Below are 21,876 nucleotides of genomic sequence, written 5' to 3'. Positions count from 1 at the left end.
AAAATGAGCAAATACCCTGCAGTAAATGAATAAGTAATAACAGTACATGCAAATAACATAGGGGACTTGTCTGACACATTTATTTGGTTTTATTTATTATAGATATAAGAAAATATTTCTTTGTGAATTTGTCCAGCCTGATAGTATGGCAGCCCAGGTTCAGTCAGTCATAAGCCAATATTTTAATATTTGTCCTTCACTAGAAAAGCATTTTTCTGTTGCACGCGATGTCGTGCGAGAAGAATGATATCGCATTATCTGTTTCTAGGGCTGTGTATTTCCTAATGACGGGATAAGAAGGGGAGCGGCTTAGCCATGGTGAGATCTATAAGACGAGTCGCTCCTCACATCCCTGGATCTTGACACAAAGAAAGTGCAGATCAAATAATCATGTGGATGTCATTGTTTGCAGTCATCTGGACGGTGGCCGCCTTCTCCCATGCTGATGATTCCTGTCCAGGTGAGCCCTTCTGATTTTACACACAGCCTTATTTTTTTGGGGAGGGAAAAACAAATCCTGATATTAGGCAAAAATTCAGAAGCAAAATGCACTAATACCAATGTTTTGTATTTGTTTGTGGAGGTTTTCCTCACTTTTGGTGCTATTTTTTTAAACACATTATGCTCTAGGTGTGATGGGGTTTGTTTTAGGAAGTTTCTATAAGTTTGTCTAAAAGACCTAAACGATGCTATTAAAAATGTGTGAATAAAAAAAGGCATAACCCCCCCCCCCCTCCCAAAACAACCAAACAATTGTATAAATCAGCTCCCCTGGGTTTCCTCCCATAGTCTTGGACAGATCCTGTGCTCAGATTTACATGGAGTGCTACATGATTTCATACAATATAATAAACACAGAAATTCCAGCATTTTGTCATATAGATTAAAATGATTATTTTTTTAATTCCATCTTTTTAAAACCACGATATTCACCATACAAAATAAGTTAAAATCACAAATGTATTTCAAAACCACATCCTTAAAGAGATGTCCCCAGGATGTTTGTTTTTTTTTTAAAAAGAAAAAAACAAAACAACATGTGCTTTACTCATCCTTCCTGGGTCCAATACTGAATGTCAGTTGCTGCTCTCAGTGACTTTGTGGAACTTTCTCCCATCTCCCTACTGCAGCTCTGGAGCTCAGCCACAGTGATCTTGGGGTTCTTCTTTACCTCTCTCACCAAGGCTCTTCTCCCGAAAGTGCTCAGTTTGGCTGGACGGCCAGGTCTAGGAAGACTTCTGATGGTCCCAAACTTCTTCCATTTAAGGATTATGGAGGCCACTGTGCTCTTAGGAACCTTGAGTAATGCAGAAATTCTTTTGTAACCTTGGCCAGATTTGTACCTTGCCACAATTCTGTCTCTGAGCTCCTTGGGCAGTTCCTTTGATCTCATGATTCTCATTTGGTCTGACATGCACTGTGAGCGGTGCAGTCTTATATAGACAGGTGTGTGCCTTTCCAAATCAAGTCCTATCAGTTTAATTAAACACAGCTGGACTCCAATGAAGGAGTAGAACCATCTCAAGGAGGATCGCAAGGAAATGGACAAGATGTGACTTAAATATGAGTGTGTGAGCAAAGGGTCTGAATACTTATGACCATGTAATATTTCAGTTTTTCTTTTTTAATAAATTTGCAAAAATTTCTACATTTCTGTTTTTTTTTCAGTCAAGATGGGGTGCAGAGTGTACTTTAATGAGAAAAAAAAAAGATTTTTTTAGAATTTACCAAATGGCTGCAATGAAACAAAGAGTGAAAAATGTAAAGGGGTCTGAATACTTTCCGTACCCACTGTAAATGCTGCCCGAACCACAGGCAGCATGCATCAGGCACTGATTGTGTGATCTCAGCCATATATGTTTGACTCTTTAATGCGGCAGTGTTTCAGAGAAAAAAACTATTTTAAAAGCCGCTGGGGACTGAGTCGCGTGAGTAACTAGTTGAAAAGGCAGATCCCTGCAGTCCCTGCAGGCTTCTCCGCACCCACTCCCTTTGAGTGACAGGTCTCTCCCTGTGCGCGGGTATAATGAGACAGACGTCAATCATTGTTGGCAGATGGGGAGAAGCAATTGGGGACTCGACTTTTCAATTATTCACTCATTTGGCTAGGTCCCCGACTGCTTTTAAAGCATGTTTCTCTCTGAAAAGCATCAGCGTTTCAGAGTTAAGTATACCTGGCTAAAATTGTACAGCCAGTGGTTTGAGCAGTATGTATCAGCTGTCAGATTCCCTTTAACCCCTTCACCCCCAAGCCTGTTTTCACCTTCCTGACCAGGCCAATTTTACAATTCTGACCACTGTCACTTTATGAGGTAATTACTCTGGAACGCTTCAACAGACCCCGCTGAATCCGAGACTGTTTTTTCGTGACATATTGTACTTCATGATAGTGCTAAAATTTCTTCGATATCACTTGCGTTTGTTTGTGAAGAAAAAAACAAAACAGAAATTTGGCAAAAATGTTGAAAATGTAGCAATTTTTAAACTCTGAATTGTTATGCACTGAAATCAGAGAGATATGTCACATAAAATAGTTAATAAATAACATTTCCCACGTGTCTACTTTACATCAGCACAACTTTTGAAACAAATTTTTATTTTGTTAGGAAGTTATACGGGTTAAAATTTGATCAGCGATTTCTCATTTTTCCAACGAAATTTACAAAACCATTTTTTTTAGGGACCACATCACATTTGAAGTCACTTTGAGGGGTCTATATGACAGAAAATACCCAAAAGTGACACCATTCTAAAAACTGCACCTCTCAAGGTGCTCAAAACCACATTCAAGACATTTATATCGCTTTTTTATGTTTTGACACTTTTACACAATAAAAACTATTTTGTAGGAAAAATAATTATTTTTGCATCGCTTTATTCTCAGAGGTATATATTTTTTATGTTTCGGCTGATGGAGCTGTATGGCAGCTTGTTTTTTGCGGGACAAGATGATGTTTTCAGTGGTACCATTTTTCATATACATTTGTCTTTTTGATCATATTTTATTCTACTTTTTGTTTGGCAGTATGAAGATAAAGCACCATTTTTTGCCTTGGTTTTTATTTTTTACGGTGTTTACTAAAGGGGTTAACTAGTGGGACAGATTTATAGGTCGGGTCATTCCAGATGTGGCGATACCAAATATGTGTACTTTATTGGTTATTTAGTTATTTTTTTCATAATAATATTTATGGGTACAATATATTTTTTATTTTTTTTTATTATTTTGTGATTTTTTTTTTAATATTTTTACAACTTTTTTCACTTTTTTTTTAATTTTGTCTCACTATGAGACTTTCACTTTCTGCAGTCTGATCACAGTTATAAGGCATAGCAATGTACGAGCATTGCTATGTCTTATAACTGTCAGCCCTGCAGACACAAGATATTTTAATCATGCACTTCGCATGATCTAACTACCTTGCTATTGCCTGGTGACCCGGATGTCGTCATGACGACATCGAGTCACCATGGCAACGATCGGTCCCCCGCGATAACGTCGCTGGGTCTGTGATCCAAGAACAGAGGGGCTTCTATCCCTCTGCTCGCTCGCTAAATGCTATGATTGCAGCGATCGCAGCATTTAGGGGGTTAAAGTGCCGGTGCGGTGCGGGCACCTTTCCTGGTACTGAGAGCCAGGTGTCAGCTGTCAGAATCAGCTGACACCCGGTGGCGATCACACGCATACAGTCTCTGTGCGTGCAAAATCGCCTGGACGTACTCAGAACGCCCAAGGTTGAGAAGGGATTAATAACCTTGGTCGCTCTTCTCTGCACCTGCACTAGTTCAGCTATGTCCTTCTTATACACCGAAGCCCAGGGGTGTAATGACCACTATCGAGAAGGTTGCGACTGGGCCCATGTGGGTGGGGGCCCCGCCGACACCAGCACAATCTTCAACTGGTTGTGCGTCCATCTATGCCTCTTTTAATACATCCCATTATTTTATCTGTCTTGGCCGCAGCTGCCTGGTACTGGTCACTAAAGTTGAGTTTGCCGTCCACTCAGAAGTCCAGGTCTTTTTCAGTGACAGTTTTACCACTTAGCACATAATTATACATTTTATTTCCTCTGCCCAAGTGCATGACCTTACCTTTATCTAAATAAAACGTCTATTGTCATTTCTCAGCACAAGTCTCCCTCTTTACAACACAATGGAATGACATTTTGACAGAATGTTCTTTCCGGTTAATGAAGCCTAATCTTAAAATATGAGGAAGAAACTCTGAATACAATAAAGAAGGATATTACATAAACGAGAGAGGAAATAAAGGAGGATATATATTGAAAAAAGTTTAAAGAACAACACAAAACAATCTTGTGACATTGGAAGTAGTGATGAGCGAGCATGTTCGCTACCGCTCGGTGCTCGCCGAGCATTTTCAGGTTGCTCGGCGGGAGCTCGGGTCCCCTGGCACTCTTTGCAGAGCCAATGAACATGCAGGGATTGCCTGCCACTCACTGTAATGCCGTAGCCATGTTGGTTGTGGCATTACAGTGATTGGCTGGCCGCACAGCGTCATCAGGTCTATATCAGACCTGGTGCCGCCATGCTCGTCACAGTCACTCCGGATCAGACAGTGTAGGGAGAGGTGCTGCTGCGTCAGGGAGAGATTTGCTTGTGTATTAGGTAGTGTAGGGAGAAAAACCGTACATTACACATATCCATCTTAACAAACAGTCCTTTTGAGGACTAACTAATCCATCTGCAGAGATATCAGGCAGGCAGTGTATATAGGCAGGCAGGCAGTGTATATAGCAGACTGCAGTGCATATAGCACAAGAGGCTCCATTCCAATTCTGCCTTCTGCTGCTGTTAGATATTTCTATACAAAGGCCCAGGTCTCAGGGGCCAGGAATACTGTTTTTTGGATCTTAATCCTCATTATTTGCATAAAAAGGAATCCAGAGAACACCGTTTTTCTGCGTCATTTGCTTGTTGGCACTGCAGAATACAGCCAGGTCCTTTCCATATTACAGCCCTAAAAATCCAGCTATTTAAAACTGTGTTTTCTCCGTCACACGGATCTGTGGCGCCCTGCTGTGCATTAGTGCCACAGATCCTAGAGGGGTGCATGGACGGATTCCTCCACAAGAGGCCCTCACAGCATACACACACCTAAACCTTCCACCTCAGACCACCAGAGGGAGCCCGGATAGGGATATAAAAAGGGAAGGTGGAGCTAGGCAGTCAGTTCCTGCAGAAGATGAGCCTGAGAGAGGTCAGCTTGCAGTGGAGCTCAGTCTAGAGAAGTTTCCTCAGGGGACAGAGGTAGTTCCAGTGCCTCTAGAGAGAGTCCAGACTCAAAAAGCTCAGTCAGTGAGCCTAAGGCGTGCCGACACCGTAAGAGCGGTGAAGAGTAGCGAGGCCTACTGCCAGTGTGAAGCCTAGTGAGGGCCCCGAGCGCGGCCGAAGGCAAGTGGAGTGGCGAGCTACATAGGGGGCAGAGGAGCTTAACCAGCTCACCCCACAAGCATTTACCGGACACCGGGTCTGTGTCTGCAAGGATCTCTAGGACCAGCAGAAACAACCGGAACCCCTGGTGAACTACATGTCCCAGGAACACCAAAAGCTGATTGATATACCAGGGTCAGGAGTCACTGAGGCCCAAGAAACCAGGGAGTGTGAACTCCAACAGAAGGCCCTACCACCAGGTCAGCCGGTGCAAGACAGAGACCAAGTTAGGCCTAGCTCCAGGCAGGTCATAAACTTAACAGCAAAAGGCAAGAAACAGGAGGCCCCACACCCACTCACTGGGGAGAGAGTCCTGAAATGCACCCTTCACCCTACAGTGCCCTGGATCGTGCCTGAAACACCACCAGTAAAGGTACTGAAGTGAACTGTCGTGTGTGTGCCTATTCTTCCTCTGACCCGGCTGGGTCCCCTCTGTCCTGCATCCCTTCTCCTACACTGCCCTGAGGCCCCGCTCCACCTGTGGGGAGCCGCACCAACTAAGCTGCCGGACCACCGGCCTCAGAGGACTGTAGCAGCGCTGGTGATCCTCACCAGACACCACGGGTGGCGTCACGAACTTTCCCCTTTCCCATACACCTTTCCCCCAATTCCTTGCTTTTTTAAGAATGACCCCAGGGTACGGCCTCGGGAGCCGGCCACCGCGGCATCCCCCAAAACTAACAGCAAGGCCAGGGCGCCGAATCCCCATCCCTTGGGCGCGTCATCTCTTCCTGGCGTCACGAACAGGATTCAGTGCCCGCTGCAGTGACGGAGTGTTATGCCCGTTGCCACCGGGTACTGTGCGCCTTTATTCTGAACTGTGTATTTAACTGTGGTGAAGATTGCCGCCATTGTTGGGCCGCCGAGCGGGAAGAAGGGCGTAACCGCGGGAAACTAAGAGGCGTACCTGCTAAAGCGCGCGAAGCCCCGGACACGCCCCACACCTCAACGTCAAACCAGGAAGCGCCAGGTCCTGGAAGGAGCGCCAGTGAACGCTCTGACGTAGGACGCAAGCAACGCAAGGTCCTGAAGAAGACCGTCACCTGCGGAGCTGCGACCTACCGGAAGAAAAGAAGGTAGGCCACGGTTCACTAGGGGGGCGCCAGAATGTCCGAAGAGCAGCACAACGCCGGAGTACCGGTTACTGGCTCTGATAACCAACCCGCGCTCGGCGCCGAGCAGGCTGGAGCAGCCGCTCTACCAGCAGGGCCTGTAACCCCTGTCATACCCATGGCCCTACCGTACATCCCTGGAGCGAAGTGGCTCCCCCAGTACAGCGGCAAACCAGATGCCTTGTCTGGATTTAAAAGGAAAATATGCTTTATACTGGACATGTACTCTATGACAGGCAAGCAAAGAGCCGCTGTTGTATTAGGACAATTGACTGGTGCTGCGGAGCGAGAAGTAGAAACCTGGTCGGCTGCAGACCAGGAGTCAGTGTCCGCAATCTTTAAAAAGTTACAGACTGTCTTTGAGAATCGTACTGAGACAGACCTCCGGATGAGGTTCTACAACTGCTCTCAGCAACCGGAGGACAGTGTTCGGGTCTATGCCTGGCGTTTACAAGGGGCCCTGCGAGCTCTGAAACAGGTTAGTCCAACCAGCATCAATGATGAAAATAAAATGCTGAAGGAACAGTTTATCCGGGGACTGAGGTCCCAAGAGGAGAGCAGGACTGTGCGTTGGTGGTCCCTAGATAATCCACCTTTGACACCCTTAAGGACATGGCTATAAAAGGACTGCAGCCCCTGGAAACAACTGCTATCCAATGTTACCAGGGTGGGGCCACCCCAGTGCCTGCAGCGTCCACCTTTTCCCCAATGGCTGCTGAAGCCAAGGTTCCAGCAACGTCCCCTAGTGAGCTGGACAGCCTGCGCTCTGAAGTGCGTCAGTTGAGCAAAACCCTGACCACTGTGCTGAGCGCCCTGCAGCTGCGGACGGAGCCCGAGGAGGAAGGAAGGATCCTGCTAGCCGACTGCCCTGAGGATGTTCCCTGGATGAGAAGGAGGAAGAGGACAACACCACCCCCTGGGAGGATCAGCGACCAACGCCGTCCACCAAGGGACCCTGTCTGCCACCGCTGCCACAAGTCAGGTCACACCATCCAGAGCTGTCCTTTAAATGAGAAAACCCTGGGGCCGAGGGCCGACACCCAGGAGAAGACTCCCCAGGCCCAACAGACTGGTACAGCAGGTTCGTGGGAGGAAGACCTTTCCTGTCCGTTGTGCTGGACGGCATCGCGACATCCGCTCTGCTGGACACAGGATCTCAGGTAACCATCATGCCTGACGTCCTCTACAAAAGGTTCTGATCCATGGATGACCTAAGCCCACCAGCTCCAAACCTTTCCGTCTATGCCTCAAACGGACTCCCCCTTAACCTAGTCGGGGTTAAGGATGTGGCAGTAAAGGTGGGAAGAGTGGAACTGAAGGACCAGGGACTAATTGTAGTAGAGACTAATCCTGATGACACAGACTTGTATATGGTACTTGGCACTAATATTGTTAGTAACTGTTTGGGAGAAGTGTTGTTCTTGCTCCAACAGATAGCTGACACTGCCAGACCAGGGCAGAGGAGGGCGCTCCAGAAAGAGATCCGAGTCCTTATGTACCAGCAACAGGTAAAGCTAACAGGCGGTGAAATTGTACGGGTGACAGACCCGGTACCCATTGTGATTCCCCCGATGAGTGAAAAATTGATTAGGTGTAGAGCAGCAATAGGTCTAAAAGGACGGAGCTACCAGGCGGTAGTAGAGCCCCTTAGCTTGGAACATAGGCCTACACTCTTGACTGCCAGAGGGGTAGTGGATGTACGCAATGGGAGGGTGCCCGTACGCCTCCTAAACTATGGGGGGGACGAGGTTAGATTACCACGCTATGCCACTGTTACCAAACTGTACACAGTAAATAACAACTCCATACACAAGGCAGAGTCCTTAACCTCACCAGACGAAGTGGAGGATAATGACCCGGCAACCCAGGTGGAGGATTGGTCTCAACAGCTCCACGTTGGGACAGACACCACTCCTGTCCATCAGAAGCAGGGTGTACACCGGGTGGTTCAGGAATAAGCCAGGGGTGGAACTACCGCCCGTGCAGCCGGTTCATTGAACGGGGGCCCCGAGGGAGAGGGGGCCCCTCCAGCAGGGCCGCAATCAGGGCATGACTGTCCTGACTCCAGTATGGGGCCCGGCCGGTAGGGGCCCCCTCGGAGCCCCGTTGGGGGCCCCCCTCTTGTGCGTCTCTCTCCTCATGGGGCCCCCGGCCCCATGCTATGCGCCGGGTCCGGGACATCCCAGCGCTGCGCTGCGCTGCGCTGCTGCGGCAGCGCCTTCGTGATTCCCCTGACTTCCGGTCATGTGATGGCGCCGTCACATGGCCGGAAGTCAGGAGAACCTGGTGTCAGCGATTTGGACGAGCGCCAGGATTCTGCAGGGATCGCATGGGGGTAAGTATAACAAGTTTTATTTTTTTTTAAATACAATTAACTAGGAGTGGGGGGGGGGATGAGAGATGCACTATGGGGGGGAGGATGAGAGATGCACTGTGGTGGGGGGGGATGAGAGATGCACTGTGGTGGGGGGAGGATGAGAGATGCACTGTGGTGGGGGGGGAGAGATGCACTATGGGGGGGAGGATGAGAGATGCACTGTGGTGGGGGGGAGAGATGCACTATGGTGGGGGGGGATGAGAGATGCACTGTGGTGGGGGGGTGAGAGATGCACTGTGGTGGGGGGGAGGATGAGAGATGCACTGTGGTGGGGGGGGAGAGATGCACTATGGTGGGGGAGGGATGAGAGATGCACTGTGGTGGGGGAGGATGAGAGATGCACTGTGGTGGGGGAGGGGAGATGCACTATGGTGGGGGGGGTGAGAGATGCACTGTGGTGGGGGGGATGAGAGATGCACTGTGGTGGGGGGGGATGAGAGATGCACTGTGGTGGGGGGGGATGAGAGATGCACTATGGGGGGGAGGATGAGAGATGCACTGTGGTGGGGGGGATGAGAGATGCACTATGGTGGGGGGGATGAGAGATGCACTATGGTGGGGGGGTGAGAGATGCACTATGGTGGGGGGGATGAGAGATACACTATGGTGGGGGGGGTGAGAGATGCACTATGGTGGGGGGGGGATGAGAGATGCACTATGGTGGGGGGGGGATGAGAGATGTGCACATGTGGGGGAGGGGGATGAGAGATGTGCACATGTGGGGGGGGAGAGATGAGAGATGTGCACATGTGGGGAGGACAGATGAGAGATGTGCACATGTGGGGGGGAGAGATGAGAGATGTGCACATGTGGGGGGGAGAGATGAGAGATGCACATGTGGGGGGGTGAGAGATGCACATGTGGGGGGGTGAGAGATGCACACGGGGGGGATGAGATGCACGGGGGGGGTGAGATGCACGGGGTGGGTGAAATGCACGGGGTGGGTGAAATGCACGGGGGGGTGAGATGCACGGTGGGGTGAGCTGCACATGGGGGGGTGAGAGCTGCACATGGGGGGGTTATGTTTACATAACTTTGTTGCCTTATGAAGGGCAGGGGGGGTCCCCAAAAATTTCTTGCACAGGGGCCCACTACAGTCTGTGTCCGCCCCTGGAATAAGCGCAGGTATTCAGTAAGCATCCAGTTGACTTTGGGAGGATTAAGGGGGTTCAACACCATATCCCCACAGGTGACCATCCACCCATCAAAGAACGTTACAGGCCTATACCGCCAGCACACTACCAGAAGGCAAAGGAGATGTTGCACGACATGAAGAAGGCAGGGGTAGTAAGGGATAGTTGTAGTTCCTGGGCAGCTCCCCTAGTTCTAATCAGGAAAAAGGATGGAAGCATGAGAATGTGTGTAGATTACAGACAAGTAAATTGCATTACACATAAAGATGCATACCCTTTACCACGTATAGAGGAATCCCTGGCTGCCTTAAAGTCTGCAAATTACTTCTCCACCCTTGACCTCACTAGTGGGTACTGGCAAGTAGCTGTTGCTGAGGAGGATCGGGAGAAGACGGACTTCACCACCCCGATGGGACTTTGCGAGTTCAATAGTATGCCGTTTGGACTCTGCAACGCCCCTAGAACATTCCAGAGATTGATGGAGTGCTGCCTGGGACACTGCAACTTCGAGACTGTACTACTATACCTGGATGACGTGATAGTGTACTCCAAAACGTATGAGGACCACTTGAAGCACCTGGCGGAGGTATTTGAGTCGCTGTCCCGGTATGGGATGAAGCTGAAGCCCTCAAAGTGCCACCTGCTCAAGCGAAAGGTACAGTACCTGGGGCACATCGTTAGTCCAGAGGGAGTAGCATCAGACCCGGAGAAGGTCACTGCCATCCAGAAATGGCCGGAGCCGAAGAGCCTCAAGGAGGTACGTCAGTTCCTGGGACTAGTCGGGTATTACCGGAGGTTTGTGAAGGACTATACCAAGAAGGCTGCGCCTCTGCAAGACCTCCTGGTAGGACAGTCCCCCAGAGGCAGAATCCCCCCGTTCCAGTGGGGTAAGGAGCAAGCTGAATCCTTTGAGGTGATGAAGGGGATCCTGACCGGCGAAGAGAACCTAGCCTACCCTGACTACAGCCAACCGTTCCTGCTGTACACTGATGCCACCAACGAAGGATTAGGAGCTGTACTGAGTCAGAAGCAGAATGGCCAAGAAAAGGTGATCGCCTATGCAAGCAGGAAGCTCCGCCCAACCGAGAGGAACCCAGAGAACTATAGCAGCTTCAAGTTGGAGTTCCTGGCCCTGGTCTGGGCCATCACCGAGCGGTTCAAGCACTACCTAGCCTCCAGCAAGTTCACTGGCTTCACTGATAACAACCCCTTGACTCATCTAGAAACAGCCAAGTTAGGAGCCATGGAGCAACGATGGATGGCTCGGCTGTCAAACTACCAATTCACTATTAAGTACTGGGCGGGCCGCAAGAACGCCAACGCCGATGCCCTGTCCAGGATGCCTCACCAGTCGGACACTGAAGAAGAAGTGGATGACTTGGAGGAGATTGAGCTACCTGCCTTCCACCGTAATGGAGTGGTCCACAAGCAATGAGCCTCCAGGAGGCATCGCGGTAAGACGTTAAACCCCTTGCCTCACCACAGCTGGAAGGAGACCCAGGACAGCGACCCGGTTGTTAGCCGTATCAAAGAGCTGATAACCCAGGAAGATTCCTCCATGGAGAAGGACGAGTCTCTACAAGCCAAGCAGCTGTGGAATGAGAGGAGCCGGCTGTTCATCTATAGAGAGAAACTGTGCTGGAGGTACGTCAACCCTAAAACCCATGAGATGGTATGGCAGATAGTGGTGCCCAAGACAGACATCCAGATGGTGTTGGAGGCCTACCACGATCAAGCAGGGCACTTTGGCTGGAAGAAGCTAGAAACCCTGCTGAAGTGTCGGTTTTATTGGGTAGGTATGCGCAGTTCCATTGAGACATGGTGCCGGAATTGTGGACCCTGTAGCCTCAAAAGAAAAGACTACAGCAGCCAGAAGGCACCCCTGCAACCCATCAAGACGACTCGTCCCTTGGAGATCATGGCCCTGGATCATGTCAAGCTGTCACCCAGCAGGTCAGGATATTCCTATACCCTGACCATGGTGGATCACTACTCCCGGTTCCTGGTGGTCGCCCCCGTGAAGGATCTGACGGCAGAAACTGCGGCGAAGATGTTTCAGACGTACTTCTGCAGGCCCCATGGATACCCGGAGCAGGTGCTGACAGATCAATGCCCAGCCTTTGAAGCCGAACTGTTCAAGGAGTTCTGCCATCTGTACGGGTGTAAAAAGATCCGGACTACACCGTACCACCCCCAAACCAACGGTCTCTGTGAAAAGATGAATAACATCATCATCGACCTGCTGAAGACCTTACCACTAGAGGAGAGAAATCAGTGGCCAGACCTACTATCTGACCTGGTAGATCTGTACAACCACATACCTGTGAGTTCCACCAATTGTACTCCAGCATATCTCATGCGAGCCAGACCCGGGAAGTTGCCCATGGACCTGGAGCTTGGTGTAATAGAACCAGAGGCAGATATGTCTACTGAGGACTGGGACACGACCAGACAGGAGCAGTACAGAAGAGTACAGGCCTGTGTCGAAGACAGCCTCCCTCGGGTGAGGGACAAGCCGGAAGCCCACTACAATAAAAGTGCGCCTGTAGAACCCTTCACACCAGGAGAAGTGGTGTTAAAGAGGAAGAGGAGAAACCACAAACTTGATAACTAGTGGGAGAGAGAACCCTACACTGTGTTAACTTCAAGATTTGATAATAAGAAGACCTGCCTAATTAGTAGAGACAGAGGAAGAACGACTGCAACGGTATCTAGAGACCATCTGAAGTTGTGTCCAGACCTGCTAAAGCCCCAAGAAGAAGCGCCTCTCACCATACCGGAGGAGCCTAAAGAAGCAGTACTCCATACTGATTTAGGAGATTTCCCGGCAGATTGGCCTCAACTAGGAGGAGCAGTAATAATACCTGTGATCCACTTCTTTCAACAGCCAGAAGACCCTCCACAGCAAGTAGAGCCTGTAAGTGCTTCAGAAGAGCCTGCTCAAGAAGAATCCCCGGAAGAAGGATCCCCGGTTGGAGCAGAGCAAGAAGGCCCAGCCAATGGTATACTTGCCAGTCCTGTAGAGAGGTTAAGGCAACCCTGCAGTTTCCCAACACTTAGAACTCACAGAATGGGAGGTAGTGCAAATACTAGTGCCTCACGCATCCCAGTACCACGTAGGTCGACACGTAGCACACGAGGTCAGACCCCTGTCAGATACAGAGAGTAAAGAAGGAAGCTCTGACAGTGTAGATAGTTGCCCCTGGGGTATTATATTGTGTATTTTCATATATGTATTTATTAACTTGTGTTTTGCTTTATAATGGACAATCTAAGTGAAATGGACACTTTCCTTGTTTGCTTTTAATTACCGGTAAGGGTACATACAGAACTCTGTGGCTGAGGACTATGTGCAGCCCAAAAAACTATTTATTGTAAATAATTGCACTCCCTGGAGTGCCCCTTTAGGTGACCTCAGAAGAAAAACCTGTCTGGTGTGGCACTAACGGAGGGCCAACTTAGGATCGTCATACCCTGCTGCCACCCCAGAGCCTACTTAGAGGGTTTGGGACAGGTCCCTCAAGCTACCAAGTACTCTGCCCTGTGAGATGGACATCCTATCGGGGAACCTCACCAAAAGAGACTTGAATTCTGAGGTTGCTTATTGTATATATGTATATATTTGTTATTTATAATGTTTTATTATGTAACGTTCAAGCAAGTGCCTCCCATAAAGGGAAGAGTTGTTATTATTGTTGTTCTAAAAATTACTTCAGTTCGGGAGTACTGAGCTTTGCTAGGGGGAAATGTGGCGCCCTGCTGTGCATTAGTGCCATAGATCCTAGAGGGGTGCATGGACGGATTCCTCCACAAGAGGCCCTCACAGCATACACACACCTCCACCTTCCACCTCAGACCACCAGAGGGAGCCCGGATAGGGATATAAAAAGGGAAGGTGGAGCTAGGCAGTCAGTTCCTGCAGAAGATGAGCCTGAGAGAGGTCAGCCTGCAGTGGAGCTCAGTCTAGAGAAGTTTCCTCAGGGGACAGAGGTAGTTCCAGTGCCTCTAGAGAGAGTTCAGACTCAAAAAGCTCAGTCAGTGAGCCTAAGGCGTGCCGATGCCGTAAGAGCGGTGAAGAGTAGCGAGGCCTACTGCCAGTGTGAAGCCTAGTGAGGGCCCCGAGCGCGGCCGAAGGCAAGTGGAGTGGCGAGCTACATAGGGGGCAGAGGAGCTTAACCAGCTCACCCCACAAGAATTTACCGGACACCGGGTCCGTGTCTGCAAGGATCTCTAGGACCAGCAGAAACAACCGGAACCCCTGGTGAACTACATGTCCCAGGAACACCAAAAGCTGACTGATATACCAGGGTCAGGAGTCACTGAGGCCCAAGAAACCAGGGAGTGTGAACTCCAACAGAAGGCCCTACCACCAGGTCAGCCATTGCAAGACAGAGACCAAGTTAGGCCTAGCTCCAGGCTGGTCATAAACTTAACAGCAAAAGGCAAGAAACAGGAGGCCCCACACCCACTCACTGGGGAGAGAGTCCTGAAATGCACCCTTCACCCTACAGTGCCCTGGATCGTGCCTGAAACACCACCAGTAAAGGTACTGAAGTGAACTGTCGTGTGTGTGCCTATTCTTCCTCCGACCCGGCTGGGTCCCCTCTGTCCTGCATCCCTTCTCCTACGCTGCCCTGAGGCCCCGCTCCACCTGTGGGGAGCCGCACCAACGAAGCTGCCGGACCACCGGCCTCAGAGGACTGTAGCAGCGCTGGTGATCCTCACCAGACACCACGGGTGACATCACAAACTTTCCCCTTTCCCATACACCTTTCCCCCAATTCCTTGCTTTTTTAAGAGTGACCCCAGGGTACGGCCTAGGGAGCCGGCGACCGCGGCATCCCCCAAAACTAACAGCAGGGCCCGGGTGCCGAGTCCCCATCCCTTGGGTGCGTCAGATCACATATACGTTTTCAGAAAATACTGCCATTTCTGGCCTCCATTAAAAATTTCCTTTAGTGTGTCAGTGAAGCAATTCACACCAGTTTGTTGTTCAAACTACTTACCTACAGGCCAGGTATTTAAAACTCTGTTTTCTCCGTCACACGGATCACATATAAGTTCGCTCCAAACTCAGTCATTTGTAGTGAGCGTGGAAGATACTGTCCTCCATTTAAAATGGGCAAGGCACGTGGCAAGGGGGACGGGGAACTGGATGTGATGGTAATGGTGCATGCAGAGGCCCAGGACAAGGCCATGGGCAAGCTGAAATTGTGCCACAACAAACACCCACATCTTCTCGCCTGACCTTCCTGTCCCAATTCCTAGGGGACCGCAGCACACCACTATTGAACCCAGAGCAGTGTCAAAAGGTTGTTGGTTGGATAGCGGATAATGCTTCCAGTCACTTAGCCACCACCACCACCACCACCACGGTCTTCCACACGGTCAAGTCTCAGTAGCCGTGAGTCTGGACCGCATATTCCTCACCCTGATCCTCCTTCCTCCCACCGAGTGCCCGGAGACAACTGATCCCACACTTGGACACTCTGAAAAGCTGTTCACTTTTCCATTTATGGATTCGGGCCTCTCACCCGGTCCACTTGAAGCGGGGCAAGAGGAGATCGCGTGTAGCGATGACCAAATATTTGAGCAGCCACGGTCACACGAAGGCAACGGTGGGAAAGTGTCACAAGAGGTGGACGATGATGAGACACAATTGTCAGAAAGTCAGGAGAGGACCAGGGTGCGGAAGTGGAAGACGAGGTGGTGGATGATATAGTAACTGACCCAACCTGGCAGGAGGACATGCAGAGCGAGGACAGCAGCAAACAGGGGGAGGGAGGCCGAGCACCCCAACAGGCAGGAAGAAGCAGTCTGGTGGCCGCAGACAGAAGGCAGGCAACCGTTCCCCGTAACACCAACACGAAGGAAGTTGCCAGTACAACTGTTAGGTCTTCCCGAGTCTGGTTGTTTTTTAAAGACTCTGCCGATAGCCCCAAAAAGGCCATTTTCACCACCTGCCAGGTCAGCATCAGCAGGGGTGGCAAAACGACCAGCCTGACCACCACCAGCATGATCAGGCACATGGCAGCAAAGCACCCGACTTTGTGGGCCAAACCCCAGGGTCCAGGAACAGTGTCTGCGGGTGGCACCATTGCTTCTTCCGCTGTTGTGCATGCAAGCCAATCCCTTGTCCATGGTGCATGAGAAGATGCCTCCTGCCCTGCACCTGTCGTTGCGCACTCTCAAGTAGCAGCTTCAGGAAGCACGTCCATGTCCTTGTCCCAGCGCAGTGTTCAGTTGTCCATACCACAGTCCCTGGAACGCAAGCGCAAATATGCAGCCAACGACCCACAGGCCACACTAATAAATTCTCACATTTCACGACTGCTTGCGCTCGAAATGTTGCCTTTTAGGCTCATGGAGACGGAAGCATTCCGCAACCTGATGGCAGCGGCCGTCCCTCGGTACTCGGCCCCCAGCCGCCACTATTCCTCCCGGTGTGCCATCCCCGCATTACACAAACACGTGTCCCAAAACATTAGCCGTGCCCTCAACAACGCAGTTACCGGGAAAGTCCACCTAATCACGGACACGTGGACAAGTGCTTGTGGGCAGGGACGGTACATCTCGCTGACGGCACACTGGGTTAACATAGTGGAAGCCGGGACCCAGTCGGACCTTGGGACAGAATACGTCCTCCCGACGCCAAGGATTGCAGGCCCTAGGTCAATCAAGGTTGCCCCCACGGTCTACAGCTCCTGCACCTCATCCTCCTCCTACTCTTCAACCTCCATCTCCGAAATGACCACATCAGTCACAAGCTGGAAGCACTGCAGCACTGCCTTGGCCAAGCGGCAACAGGCTGTGCTGAAGCTAATATGCTTAGGTGACAAACAGCACAATGCTGAAGAGTTGTGGACAGCTCTGAAAGAGCAGGCAGATCTGTGGCTCACACCGCTGAACCTACAGACAAGCATGGTCGTGTGTGACAATGGCCGGATCCTGGTGGCACCTCTGAGGCGAGGCGAGCTCACACACGTACCATGCCTGGCCCATGTGCTTAACCTCGTGGTTCAGCGGTTTCTCAAATCCTACCCAGAGCTGCCGGATCTGCTTGTTAAAGTATGCCGCCTGTGTGCCCATTTTAGAAAGTCAGCTACAGCTTCCGCCGCCCTTGCTGTGTTTCAGCAGTGTTTGCAGCTTCCGGCTCACAGACTGGTGTGCGATGTCCCCACGCGTTGGAACTCTACACTGCAGATGTTGGGAAGGATTTGTGAGCAGAAGAAGGCAGTTGTTGAGTACCAGCATCAACAAGGCCGTTGGTATTCAGTTCAGACTCCACACATAAGACCTCAGGAGTGGACATGGGTGTCAGACATATGTACCATCCTCCAAAACTTTGAGGACTCCACCAAGATGGTGAGCGGCGATGACGCCATAATTAGCGTCACCATCCCGCTTCTCTGTCTTCTGAAACGCTCTCTGCTCACAATCAAAGAGGATGCATTGCAGGCGGAGCACGATAAGATGGAGCAAGGAACCATGCAGGGTGATTACACACAGCCAAGCCTCATCCCATCCCAACGTGGATTGGGTGATAATGAGGAAGAGGAGGAGGAGGAAGGACAGGAGCTAGTTTCATGCACTATAGACGGTACTACCTGCACAGCTGTCATACCGTCTCTTCAGCATGGATTGCCAGAGGACAGAGAGGAGGAGGAGGAGGAGAGCATGGTCAGTCATCCTCTTGGAGAGGACACGGAAGTCTTGCCTGTTAGTAGTCTGGCACGCATGGCTGAGTTTGTTACGCTGCCTGTCCCATGACCCTCGCGTTCTCAAAATTTTGGGTGACAGTCATTACTGATTGGTGACACTTCTACACCCACGCTACAAGGATAACTTTATATCTCTTATTCCTGAGGTGGACAGGTCTACAAAAATGGGGCTGCACCAGAAGGCCCTTGTTGCGGAACTATTAAAAAAATTCCCATCTGAAAACGCTGGCGGCAGAGGGCACACTTCGTTGGATAACCAAGGAGTACAGGCGAGAGCGACACAACTTCAATCCAGCAGAGGCAGGGGAACACTGTCAAAGTTCTGGGAGAGTTTTCTCAGACCCTCCCATCGCACAGGCCCTGAGGCGCGGGGTACTCTCACAAGGAGTGCAAAGTTTTGGAAGATTCTGAGGGAGTACCTTGCCGACCGTACCAACGTCCTCCATGATTCCTCTGTACCTTATAATTATTGGGTATCCAAGCTGGAAACGTGGAATGAACTGGCTCTCTATGCCTTGGAGGTCCTGGCCTGCCCTGCCGCTAGCGTTTTATCAGAGCGGGTTTTTAGTGCCGCTGGTGGAATTATAACTGATAAGCGCATCTGCCTGTCAACTGAAAATGCTGACAGGCAGACTCTTATAAAAATGAACAAGGGCTGGATTGGGCCAGACTTCTCAACACCACCGAATGATAGCAGCATAACATAAACTCAAATCCAGTGTCTTTTCTTGGGAGGTGTATTCCCATGCACCTTTTCACACCCAGACATTAGTATATGCTTCCTGATTTTTGCTATTTGCTCTCATCCTCCTCCTTCTCCACTACCATATCACCAGGGTGACCGTGGTCCGTGATGCAACACCCACATAATTTTTTTAAAGGGTGTTTATGATGCCCGTAAAAAAATTTTTTGTACAGTATGTTCATGTATACCCCCCAGGGGTAAATGTTTGTCAGCCCATACACTTAGTGCATGGGCATTACAAGTATAGGGGGCCCTCTCCTTTCTAATGGGAACATTTTTTTTTATGAGGCCCTCCTCCACGTCTCTTCCAAGGGGCATTGGAGTGCCCCCAATTTTTGGCAGCCCTTGCATTCACTGCATAGGCCAACACTATGGGAGACTCTCTCCTTTCTAATGAGAATTTGTTGTTACTGTGGCCCTGCTCTATGCTTTTTTAAAGTTTTAATGTTTTTTTTCCTAAAATTAGTCAGCCGTTGGACTCACTGCATACCCTATAACTGTATAGCAGACTCTCTCCTTTCTAATGGGAATTTGTCGTTACTGTGGCCCTGCTCTATGTGTCTTTAAATTCTTAGTGGGGTTTTTCCTAAAATTGGTCAGCCGTTGGACTCACTGCATACCCTATAACTGTATAGCAGACCCTCTCCTTTCTAATGGGAACATGTCGTACTTGTTACTGTGGCCCAGCTCTATGTGTCTTTAAATTCTTAGTGGGGTTTTTCCCAAATTTTGGCAGCCCTTGCAGTCACAGCATGGGCATTACCACTATAGGAGACCCGCTCCTTTATAATGGGAACATTTTTTTACTGAGACCCTCCTCTATGTCTCTTCAAAGGGGTATTGGGTTGCGTACAAATTTTTGGCAGCCCTTGCAGTCACTGGATACGCAATAACACTATTGGAGACCCACTTGTTAATAATGGGAACAACAAAGCATAGCCGGCTGATGGCTCTCTAACAATAGCGAGGGCCGACTGCTGGCCTTTTAAGAATAGTAAGGGCCATCTGATGGCCCTATAAAAAATAGGTTTTATGACTTTCAGAGTCCCTCCATCATAAATAAAACAGGATGTGTCTGATGATGTGTCACACACCACATTGCCTGATAAGGTTGTAAAATGTTAAAATGACATTTCCCGGTGAATGCATTTGTCTTAAAAAATAACGTAAAAAAACCAAAACAATAGGATCTTTCTTTAGTATAAAAAACAGCGTCACCAATTTAACCTCAATGTAATCACATTGCTCAGCTCCTGCACCTCCTCCTCCATCTCCGAAATGACCACATCAGTCACAAGCTGACAGCACTGCAGCATTGCCTTGGCCAAGCGGCAACAGGCTGTGCTGAAGATAACATGCTTAATGCTTAATTGACAAACCGCCCAGCTCTGCAGAGTTGTTGAAAGCTGTAACACAGCAGCCTGATCTGTGGCTCTCACCGCTGAACATACAGCCAGGCATGGTCGTATGTGACAATGGGCGGAACCTGGTGACGGAGAAATGACAGCCGGAGTAGATACGGTTTCCCTCTATGCCAGTCCTTTCACCGAGCTAAAGAATATGGCTGTGGTGAAATACAACTTCCACTGAGAAGCTGTTTCAGATTGAAAAAGATGTTTGTGTGTCAAAGCACCACCGACAAGTGTGAGTTGATGTTGGACGGGCTGCCATTGCATCTGCAACAAGCTGCATTAGAGGACTTCCTGGGAGAAATGACACCCAGGGTAGATACGGTTTCCCTCTATGCCAGTCCTTTCACTTAGCTAAATACAACTGTCAGCAAAAAAAGCTGTGGACTGGCTCCGTACCGTCCCTGGTCACATTCACCTGTCCACGTGTTTGTGGTTAGGCGGTCCTTCTCAGTAAGTGCACTGGGGAGGGCACGGGTAATGTTGTAGGACCCGTGCTTGCGGAAGGCAGAGACGATACCCTGAGAAATAGTGGCGGCTGGGGACAGAGTATGGACACCCGGCCGCCGCCGGCATGAGGTTGTGAAAAGCTTCCGCCTCCATGAGCCTAAAAGGCCATATTTCAAGTGCAAGCAGCTGCCCAGAAATCTGTCAGGTTAGTGTTGCGACCTGTGGGTGGGTGGCTGGCTGCATACTTGCGCTTGCATTCCAAATAACAGAAAACTAAGCAGATGGTGGCCTCTATCATCATCATGGCCTCACCTCGGCACTATGAACTCTCCTGAAGGAGAAGCCAGGGCCCACCGGAGGAGTCTCCGGTTCTCTGGTGGGCCCGTCCAACCCTGCCGAGAAGCAGCCCTGGCTAAGAAAAGTGTGGGGGAATGTTCCCGGACACTCTATGGCTGCTTTTTTAATGTGGATCGGACATGCTTATGCATGATATTTCTTAAACCGCATTGCAGATCAGGCCATTGTCCAACTCTGTATTCATGAAATTAAATGCGCAAAGAAAGATGTTTGTGTGTCAAAGCACCACCGACAAGTGTGAGTTGATGTTGGACGGGCTGCCATTGCTTCTGCAACAAGCTGTATTAGAGGACTTCCTGGGAGAAATGACACCCAGGGTAGATATGGTTTCCCTCTATGCCAGTCGTTTCACCGAGCTAAATACAACTGTCAGCAAAAAAAGTTGTGGACTGGCTCCTTACCGTCCCTGGTCACATTCACCTGTCCACATGTTTGTGGTTAGGCGGTCCTTCCCAGTAAGTGCACTGGGGAGGGCACGGGTAATGTTGTGGGACCCGTGCTTGTGGAAGGCAGAGACGACATCGGGAGAAACAGTGGCGGCCCTGGACCGAGTATGGACACCCGGCCGCCGCCGGCATGAGGTTATGAAAAGCTTCCGCCTCCACGAGCCTAAAAGGCCACATTTCAAGTTCAAGCAGCAGTCAAAAATTTGGCAGTATAGTATTGCAGCCTGTGGGTGGGCGGGTGGCTGGCTGCATACTTGCGCTTGTGTAGCACCCTGAGGATTCGGCTGCTACAGGGGTATTGCACCTCAACCCAGAGGTGTGATATTCCACTCCCGGGTAAGGAAGGAGTGTGGAACTGAGCTCAGATAGACTGCATGCACTACATACATCCCATTCCAGAGGAGCAGGCCGACGGTACTCCCACTTAGAAATGTGCAGGTACAACCGAGCCTGTTCCTGGCTGGAGTGGGAGGGGGGTGGTACATCCCATGTAGTGTAGGGGCAGATAGGGGGAGCAGTCTGGGTAGTGATAGGAGCTCATTGGGTGCTGGTCACCTGAGCTCACACATAGAGGGATATATAAGGAGGGCACCAACTTAGATCAGGGTCAGACGCTGAGAACAAGTCAGTTGGAGAGGAGAGAGAAGGAAACAGCAGCCCTGGAGAGAGAGA

General features: G+C 50.1%; 1 protein-coding gene across 1 annotated transcript in view; it reads left to right on the top strand.

Annotated features, from left to right (window-relative positions):
* Positions 1 to 301: 301 nt before the first annotated feature.
* LOC141154263 (ficolin-1-A-like) overlaps positions 302 to 21,876 on the top strand; it is a 56,740-nt gene continuing 35,165 nt past the window's right edge. The window contains exon 1 of the mRNA XM_073639899.1: positions 302 to 460. Coding sequence (XP_073496000.1) covers positions 391 to 460 — 70 coding nt within the window. The 5' untranslated portion in view covers positions 302 to 390. The remainder of the gene's footprint in view (positions 461 to 21,876) is intronic.

The sequence above is a fragment of the Phyllobates terribilis genome, unplaced genomic scaffold, assembly GCF_046119375.1.
Source record: "Phyllobates terribilis strain yellow unplaced genomic scaffold, ASM4611937v1 Scaffold_7__3_contigs__length_470593459, whole genome shotgun sequence".
Taxonomy (NCBI): domain Eukaryota; kingdom Metazoa; phylum Chordata; class Amphibia; order Anura; family Dendrobatidae; genus Phyllobates; species Phyllobates terribilis.
Note: the sequence above shows the minus strand (reverse complement) of the source record. Positions and strands in the feature narration are given on the sequence as shown.